The sequence below is a fragment of the Oncorhynchus mykiss genome, chromosome 14 (assembly GCF_057628025.1).
Source record: "Oncorhynchus mykiss isolate SJ-2025 chromosome 14, ASM5762802v1, whole genome shotgun sequence".
NCBI lineage: Eukaryota > Metazoa > Chordata > Actinopteri > Salmoniformes > Salmonidae > Oncorhynchus > Oncorhynchus mykiss.
The window spans coordinates 41,935,001-41,944,808 of record NC_143035.1 but is presented as its reverse complement, the minus strand read 5'-3'; the positions used below and the strand labels follow the sequence as shown (position 1 = coordinate 41,944,808).

The 9,808-nt window shown below is 48.3% G+C and overlaps 1 protein-coding gene across 2 annotated transcripts in view; it reads left to right on the top strand.

Annotated features, from left to right (window-relative positions):
• Positions 1–1,660: 1,660 nt before the first annotated feature.
• LOC110524910 (uncharacterized) overlaps positions 1,661–9,808 on the top strand; it is a 29,928-nt gene continuing 21,780 nt past the window's right edge. For both annotated transcript variants that reach the window (XM_090198937.1, XM_090198936.1), the window contains exons 1-2: positions 1,661–2,177; positions 7,575–8,382. In XM_090198937.1, the coding sequence (XP_090055063.1) occupies positions 1,836–2,177; positions 7,575–8,382 (1,150 nt within the window). In that variant the 5' untranslated portion in view covers positions 1,661–1,835. The remainder of the gene's footprint in view (positions 2,178–7,574; positions 8,383–9,808) is intronic.

The following is a 9,808-nucleotide window of genomic DNA, read 5'->3' as shown; positions in this document are numbered from 1 at the left end:
GAATTGTGAAAAACTGAGTTTAAATGTATTTGGCTGAGGTGTATGTAAACTTCCGACTTCAACTGTATCTACTGTATTCTAGTCAAGGCTCATCCTATATAACTACTGCTGCACACGCTTTTTCTATTCATATACAGTCTGTAGTGTTTATTCACACCATTAAACCTTCAGTTTATTAGGTACACCAATCTAGTATCGGGTCGGACCCCTCTCTGCCTCCAGAACAGCCTAAGTTCTTTTGGGCATCGAAACGTTGCTCAATTGGCATCAAGGGACCTAACGTGTGCCAGGAAAACATTCCCCACACCCGTACGTACCGTTGACCCCAGGCAGGATGGAGCCACGGACTCATGCTGCTTGTGCCAAATCCTGACTCTGTCATCGGCGTGAAAGACCGCTGCCTCCGTGTGTTTTGTTTGTCGCACCATTCTCTGTAAACCGTAGACGCTGTCGTGCGTGAAAAGCCCAAGAGGCCGGACGTTTCTGAGATACTGGCACTGATGATCATACTGCGCTCAAAGTCACTCGTTTTACCCATTCTAACCTTCAATCGAACAGTAACTGAATGTCTCGATGCTTTATAGAGAGAGCCTCAGCCACCTGACTCACTGTCTGTAGGAGCAAATGATTTTCGTAAACAGAGTGGTGTACCTAATAAACTGGCCACTGTATATATATATATTTATATATAAAAACAATATGCAAAACAATATGCACATATTCCGGTCTCTGACAATTTTCTTTCTTTTCACTTTTTGGATTATGTGCCTATTGTTTTGCATTGCTAGGTATTATTACTGAACTATTAGAGCTAGAAACACAAGTATTTCACTGCAGGTGCAATAACATCTTGGAGATCTGTGTAGGTGACGAATAAACTTTGATTTGATTATGAAAGTGAGATCACAGCCAGGCTCTGACATTATCAACGGTGATCCAGTGAGATCACAGCCGGGCTCTGACATTATCAACGGCGATCCAGTGAGATCACAGCCGGGCTCTGACATTATCAACGGCGATCCAGTGAGATCACAGCCGGGCTCTGACATTATCAACGGCGATCCTGGAGCAATTAGGTTGAAGTGCCTTGCTCACGGGCACGTCGGACGACATTTCACCTTGTCGGCTCGGGGATTCAAACTAGTGACTTTTCTATTACTGGCCCAACGCTCTAACCGCTAGGCTATATGGCTTGGATCAGGTTGATCCTACCTGGCCTACTAAAAATGAATAGTTGGTCACCCATGTTGAGTACGGTCAGGACTATGCAGGGCTATAATATTTATAGCATATAGAAGAGGGAGGTGAAGTATTTTGGGGTGATCAGATAAATAATACTGCTTCCAGCATGAAAATAGTGCATAATCAATTCACATCACATTAGTTGCAGGAGAGACCATTGTCCAGCATATGTCGCTAAAGTCCTGTAGATACCAGAGCCATACCTGTTTCTTTAACTTTAGCGTTTGCCTTTGTAGGATCAGTTCACACTCTCCACAACGCCAAACATTAACCATTGGTAGTAGGAACAATGGCAAACTGATCACAGATCAGCCTCGGTCTCGGGGCTGGTGGCAGCTTCCGGCAAACAACATGTGGGCGGAGTCACAAAGGGGAACCACAACGGGAACCAATCAGATACTCCGAAGGCGTGGTCCTCAGTACTCCGACCTTTTGTGTCACTACGAGAGACGCGTGCAGTTTGCACTGACCGGAGATTGTAGTATCGTTGTTACTATGTTGGCATGAGGATCAAGTCTCGTGAGTAGCGGTGGAACCAACGTGCTGATTATGCCTAGATAAACCAACGCAACTCCCTGACACTTTGTGTGATAATGGCATGCGATGGTTCGATTGACGATTTTCCGGACAAAGTGTTGTTGACCGGATCACCGTCTTCATGCACGTGCATCAATACGTGCAAAACCCACAACAGAAGAAGTAGCAGCGTGAGCAACATCAGTGTGGTTTTCCTCGGCTTCTTTATTTTGTCTCTGTCTCTGCACGTTATCACGCTGCTGTGCTATCTGGATCTCCGGTCCGAAGTGAAGCGGGAGATTTCTCAGCGGAGAGGAGTGGACGAAAAGTTGACCCTCGGTGGAACGGATGTAACTGACCCGTTGATCCCCTCCGATCACCGAGTGATGGACCCCGGCGCCCCGGCACAGGGTCACGAGGTAATCAAAACATAAGAGTGGTACAGAATCCATAGCAACCACACATGCACTCTTTCTCTCCCCAAACATGTGATACATCAGAACTGCTTCTATTTACAATACTTAGTCATGAGCCTATTTCGTTTCCATTTGAGCATTTGAATCATTTTGGCCTAGCTCTGGATCAGACCAGTCATCTGTAGTCTACAGATCTGAAACGTAGTTTGGTTAAGGATGCAGCGATGCACTTGTGTTGTTTATTAACCTGTTCTCCGGTCACTGAGGTGTGTGAATGAGCTGGAAGTCATTGATGAGGTCTGTTCTCTGGTCACTGAGGTGTGTGAATGAGCTGGAAGTCATTGATCAGAACTGTGTAGCTTTGAGTAGCCTACTCTAACAGAAACCGTGAATTTTAAGAAAAACAGGTGTTCATGGCTTCTTTGCTGAACTACACCTTGACTCACAGAGAGGAGAGGAGAGGTAGAACAGGAGAGGGGAGGAGAGGTAGAACAGGAGAGGGGAGGAGAGGTAGAACAGGAGAGGGAGGAGAAGTAGAACAGGAGAGGGGAGGAGAAGTAGAACAGGAGAGGGGAGGAGAAGTAGAACAGGAGAGGGGAGGAGAAGTAGAACAGGAGAGGGAGGAGAAGTAGAACAGGAGAGGGAGGAGAAGTAGAACAGGAGAGGGAGGAGAAGTAGAACAGGAGAGGGAGGAGAAGTAGAACAGGAGAGGGGAGGAGAGGTAGAACAGGAGAGGGGAGGAGAGGTAGAACAGGAGAGGGGAGGAGAGGTAGAACAGGAGAGGGGAGGAGAGGTAGAACAGGAGAGGGGAGGAGAGGTAGGGGAGGAGAGGTAGAACAGGAGAGGGGAGGAGAGGTAGAACAGGAGAGGGGAGGAGAGGTAGGGGAGGAGAGGTAGAACAGGAGAGGGGAGGAGAAGTAGAACAGGAGAGGGGAGGAGAGGTAGGAGAGGGGAGGAGAGGTAGAACAGGAGAGGGGAGGAGAGGTAGAACAGGAGAGGGGAGGAGAGGTAGAACAGGAGAGGAGAAGTAGAACAGGAGAGGGGAGGAGGGGGATGGAGAGGTAGAACAGGAGAGGGGAGGAGGGGGATGGAGAGGAGAGAGGAGCAGGGGGGATGGGGAGGGGAGGAGGGGGAGAGGAGAGGTAGAACAGGAGAGGAGAGGTAGAACAGGAGAGGAGAGGTAGAACAGGAGAGGAGAGGTAGAACAGGAGAGGAGAGGTAGAACAGGGGAGGAGAGGTAGAACAGGGGAGGAGAGGTAGAACAGGGGAGGAGAGGTAGAACAGGGGAGGAGAGGTAGAACAGAGAGGAGAGGTAGAACAGGAGAGGAGAGGTAGAACATGAGAGGGGAGGAAAGGTAGAACTGAAGAGGGGAGGAGAGGAGAGGTAGAACAGGAGAGGGGAGGAAAGGTAGAATTGAAGAGGGGAGGAGAGGAGAGGTAGAACAGGAGAGGGGGAAGGTGAGGCAGAGTTGGGTGGAAAGATGATGTGGTCATCGTGTAGCCAGCAGGTGCAGAGCCTCCGGCTGAATGTGTAGTCCTGCATTTATTGTCACATCTGATCTGTGTTAATTTTGTTCTGATGTTGCTCACCATTCCACAATAGAACCCCTCCCCCCAGATCAGCACCCATGCTCTTAGACACGTTGAGGTCCAGGCCCGTGATATGATGTGTGTTCATTCTGTTCCAACAGAGGGTGATGAATGCTGTCAGAGACTGTGGCTGTATGTTGCCCTGAGTGGAACAGGCTATGGGGCTTTCCCTCCTGAGGGCCCTGAGTGGAACAGGCTATGGGGCTTTCCCTCCTGAGGTCCCTGAGTGGAACAGGCTATGGGGCTTTCCCTCCTGAGGGCCCTGAGTGGAACAGGCTATGGGGCTTTTCTTCGTGAGGGCCCTGAGTGGAACAGGCTATGGGGCTTTCCCTCCTGAGGGCCCTGAGTGGAACAGGCTATGAGGCTTTCCCCCCGAGGGCCCTGAGTGGAACAGGCTATGGGGCTTTCCCCCCGAGGGCCCTGAGTGGAACAGGCTATGAGGCTTTCCCCCCTGAGGGCCCTGAGTGGATCAGGCTATGCGGCTTTCCCCCCTGAAGGCCCTGAGTGGATCAGGCTATGAGGCTTTTCTTCTTGAGGGCCCTGAGTGGAACAGGCCTTTTATGTCACCCAGCTGGTGATGCTGTCTCTGTGAGGACAGCGAGGTGCAGGCCATGATGAGACAGAGCACTGCAGCTGTACTGGGCTGTACTGTATGCTGTTCCTCCAGATGTCTGTATTAAACACGGCTGATTACTGAGGCCACAGTTTACATAGTGGTAGAAACAGGAGCATGTGGTGGAGGGATGGAGCGCAGCATACCACAGTGTGTGTGTGTGTGTGTGCCGCACCACCAAAGCCATACCGCAGTACTTGTTAGCTTTCAGACACTTGCTCCAGCTTTGAAGATATATTTTCTCCCCTCCTGCTCAGATGAAAGGTTGTCCCTCTAGTTAGCACATACATTCCTAAACGTTGTAATGCTGCATGCCTTAGTAGTTTACTACAGCATGTCTTAGTTAATGTAGGGCCAGTCAGGTAGCACGTCTTAGTTAATGTAGGGCCAGTCAGGTAGCATGTCTTAGTTAATGTAGGGCCAGTCAGGTACCATGTCTTAGTTAATGTAGGGCCAGTCAGGTAGCATGTCTTAGTTAATGTAGGGTCAGTCAGGTAGCATGTCTTAGTTAATGTAGGGCCAGTCAGGCAGCATGTCTTAGTTAATGTAGGGCCAGTCAGGCAGCATGTCTTAGTTAATGTAGGGCCAGTCAGGTAGCACGTCTTAGTTAATGTAGGGCCAGTCAGGTAGCATGTCTTAGTTAATGTAGGGCCAGTCAGGTACCATGTCTTAGTTAATGTAGGGCCAGTCAGGTAGCATGTCTTAGTTAATGTAGGGTCAGTCAGGTAGCATGTCTTAGTTAATGTAGGGCCAGTCAGGCAGCATGTCTTAGTTAATGTAGGGCCAGTCAGGCAGCATGTCTTAGTTAATGTAGGGCCAGTCAGGTAGCATGTCTTAGTTAATGTAGGGCCAGTCAGGTACCATGTCTTAGTTAATGTAGGGCCAGTCAGGTAGCATGTCTTAGTTAATGTAGGGCCAGTCAGGTAGCATGTCTTAGTTAATGTAGGGCCAGTCAGGTACCATGTCTTAGTTAATGTAGGGCCAGCTGGGTAGCATGTCTTAGTTAATGTAGGGCCAGTCAGGTAGCATGTCTTAGTTAATGTAGGGCCAGTCAGGCAGCATGTCTTAGTTAATGTAGGGCCAGTCAGGTAGCATGTCTTAGTTAATGTAGGGTCAGTCAGGTAGCATGTCTTAGTTAATGTAGGGCCAGTCAGGTACCATGTCTTAGTTAATGTAGGGCCAGCTGGGTAGCATGTCTTAGTTAATGTAGGGCCAGTCAGGTACCATGTCTTAGTTAATATAGGGCCAGTCAGGTAGCATGTCTTAGTTAATGTAGGGCCAGTCAGGCAGCATGTCTTAGTTAATGTAGGGCCAGTCAGGTACCATGTCTTAGTTAATGTAGGGTCAGTCAGGTAGCATGTCTTAGTTAATGTAGGGCCAGTCAGGTACCATGTCTTAGTTAATGTAGGGCCAGTCAGGTAGCATGTCTTAGTTAATGTAGGGCCAGTCAGGTACCATGTCTTAGTTAATGTAGGGTCAGTCAGGTACCATGTCTTAGTTAATGTAGGGCCAGTCAGGTAGCATGTCTTAGTTAATGTAGGGCCAGTCAGGTAGCATATCTTAGTTAATGTAGGGCCAGTCAGGTAGCATGTCTTAGTTAATGTAGGGCCAGTCAGGTACCATGTCTTAGTTAATGTAGGGCCAGTCAGGTAGCATGTCTTAGTTAATGTAGGGCCAGTCAGGTAGCATGTCTTAGTTAATGTAGGGCCAGTCAGGTAGCATGTCTTAGTTAATGTAGGGCCAGTCAGGTAGCATGTCTTAGTTAATGTAGGGCCAGTCAGGTACCATGTCTTAGTTAATGTAGGGTCAGCTGGGTAGCATGTCTTAGTTAATGTAGGGCCAGTCAGGTAGCATGTCTTAGTTAATGTAGGGCCAGTCAGGTAGCATGTCTTAGTTAATGTAGGGCCAGTCAGGTAGCATGTCTTAGTTAATGTAGTGCCAGTCAGGTACCATGTCTTAGTTAATGTAGGGTCAGCTGGGTAGCATGTCTTAGTTAATGTAGGGCCAGCTGGGTAGCATGTCTTAGAAAGTAAGATACAGTACTGTACTGTATAATACAGGGCAGTACAATACTGACAGTACTCACTAAGTACTCTACTTCCTGTATATAGCCATGTTATTTTCTACTTCCTGTATATAGCCGTGTTATTTTCTACTTCCTGTATATAGCCGTGTTATTTTCTACTTCCTGTATATAGCCGTGTTATTTTCTACTTCCTGTATATAGCCGTGTTATTTTCTACTTCCTGTATATAGCTGTGTTATTTTCTACTTCCTGTATATAGCCGTGTTATTTTCTACTTCCTGTATATAGCCATGTTATTTTCTACTTCCTGTTTATAGCCATGTTATTTTCTACTTCCTGTATATAGCCATGTTATTTTCTACTCCCTGTATATAGCTGTGTTATTTTCTACTCCCTGTATATAGCCATGTTATTTTCTACTTCCTGTATATAGCCGTGTTATTTTCTACTTCCTGTTTATAGCCATGTTATTTTCTACTTCCTGTATATAGCTGTGTTATTTTCTACTCCCTGTTTATAGCCGTGTTATTTTCTACTTCCTGTTTATAGCCATGTTATTTTCTACTCCCTGTATATAGCTGTGTTATTTTCTACTCCCTGTTTATAGCCGTGTTATTTTCTACTTCCTGTATATAGCCGTGTTATTTTCTACTTCCTGTATATAGCCGTGTTATTTTCTACTTCCTGTATATAGCTGTGTTATTTTCTACTTCCTGTATATAGCCGTGTTATTTTCTACTTCCTGTATATAGCCGTGTTATTTTCTACTTCCTGTATATAGCTGTGTTATTTTCTACTTCCTGTATATAGCTGTGTTATTTTCTACTTCCTGTATATAGCCGTGTTATTTTCTACTGATTTATTTTTATTTGTGTATTTATTCCTATTGTCATTATTTCAATGTTTTATTTTTGATCTTTTCTTTAACTTTTGCATTTTGGGGAAAGGACTCATAAGTAATCATTTCACTGTTTTACACCTGTTGTCTACGAAGTGTGTGACAAATACATTTTGATTTGATGATTTGATTTATTACCATGTCATGGTAACATGACAACATGTGACTGACTAAGGAAGCTAGACAAGGAAGTCTTCAAAAGACAGTCTACTTTGAACAGGGGTAGGCTTAAATATTGCTATCCTGAGCAGTGTTCTGATTCTGTTTTAACAGGAGAGGTTGCTCCACAGACAGCCGGGTGGCCACCCCACCAGACCCCCCACAGCCCCAGGGGACAGCAGCAGTATTCACAGACAGCCGGATGGCCACCCCACCAGACCCCCCACAGCCCCAGGGGACAGCAGCAGTATTCACAGACAGCCGGATGGCCACCCCACCAGACCCCCCACAGCCCCAGGGGACAGCAGCAGTATTCACAGACAGCCGGGTGGCCACCCCACCAGACCCCCCACAGCCCCAGGGGACAGCAGCAGTATTCACAGACAGCCGGGTGGCCACCCCACCAGACCCCCCACAGCCCCAGGGGACAGCAGCAGTATTCACAGACAGCCGGATGGCCACCCCACCAGACCCCCCACAGCCCCAGGGGACAGCAGCAGTATTCACAGACAGCCGGATGGCCACCCCACCAGACCCCCCACAGCCCCAGGGGACAGCAGCAGTATTCACAGACAGCCGGATGGCCACCCCACCAGACCCCCCACAGCCCCAGGGAACAGCAGCAGTATTCACAGACAGCCGGATGGCCACCCCACCAGACCCCCCACAGCCCCAGGGGACAGCAGCAGTATTCACAGACAGCAGGATGGCCACCCCACCAGACCCCCCACATCCCCAGGGGACAGCAGCAGTATTCACAGACAGCCGGGTGGCCACCCCACCAGACCCCCCACAGCCCCAGAGGACAGCAGCAGTATTCACAGACAGCCGGGTGGCCACCCCACCAGACCCCCCACAGCCCCAGAGGACAGCAGCAGTATTCACAGAGCCAAACGGAGCCCAAGGAAACAATCTGACTCAGGTATGGGCTTTAGCTCAACCAACTACACAGTGTTCATGTTTGAACTGTAGCTAGCTAGACAGGCAGAGTCAGCCACAGAGCCTGTCTCCTGAAGCTAGCTAGACAGGGTCAGCTACAGAGCCTGTCTCCTGAAGCTAGCTAGACAGGCAGAGTCAGCTACAGAGCCTGTCTCCTGAAGCTAGCTAGACAGGCAGGGTCAGCTACAGAGCCTGTCTCCTGAAGCTAGCTAGACAGGGTCAGCTACAGAGCATGTCTCCTGAAGCTAGCTAGACAGGGTCAGCTACAGAGCCTGTCTCCTGAAGCTAGCTAGACAGGGTCAGCTACAGAGCCTGTCTCCTGAAGCTAGCTAGACAGGGTCAGCTACAGAGCATGTCTCCTGAAGCTAGCTAGACAGGGTCAGCTACAGAGCCTGTCTCCTGAAGCTAGCTAGACAGGGTCAGCTACAGAGCATGTCTCCTGAAGCTAGCTAGACAGGGTCAGCTACAGAGCCTGTCTCCTGAAGCTAGCTAGACAGGCAGGGTCAGCTACAGAGCCTGTCTCTTGAAGCTAGCTAGACAGGGTCAGCTACAGAGCATGTCTCCTGAAGCTAGCTAGACAGGGTCAGCTACAGAGCCTGTCTCCTGAAGCTAGCTAGACAGGGTCAGCTACAGAGCCTGTCCCCTGAAGCTAGCTAGACAGGCAGGGTCAGCTACAGAGCCTGTCTCTTGAAGCTAGCTAGACAGGCAGGGTCAGCTACAGAGCCTGTCTCCTGAAGCTAGCTAGACAGGCAGGGTCAGCTACAGAACAACTCTTCATATCTCTGTTTGAAGTTCAGTCGTCTCTCTGTTTGAAGGTCAGTCGTCTCTCTGTTCTGTAACTGGAGATAATGATCATCCTGATCATTGCGTTGCATGCCCTTCCCTCCTCGTCAATTTTCTGGAAATTAGGGTCTGGCCCCGTTTTTGCGAATGGTCCAAGATGAACATGGACCTCACAGTAGTCAGCAGGGGGACATTACTCTCGGCCACAGCACCTGCCTTTAGTTAGTTGTCTTGTTGGTTATTTATCCGTGTGGCCCAAATGACACCCTTTTCCCTATGGGCCCTGGTCTAAAGTAGTGTACTATATAGGGAATAGGGCTCTGGTCTATAGTAGTGTACTATATAGGGAATAGGGCTCTGTTCTGAAGTAGTGCACTATATTGGGAATAAGGTTCTGGTCTAAAGTAGTGTACTATATAGGGAATAGGGTCTATAGTAGTGTACTATATAGGGAATAGGGCTCTGGTCTATAGTAGTGTACTATATAGTGAATAGGGCTCTGGTCTAAAGTAGTGCACTATATAGGGAATAAAGTTCTGGTCTAAAGTAGTGTACTATATAGGGAATAGGGCTCTGGTCTAAAGTAGTGCACTATATAGGGAATAGGGCCCTGGTCTAAAGTAGTG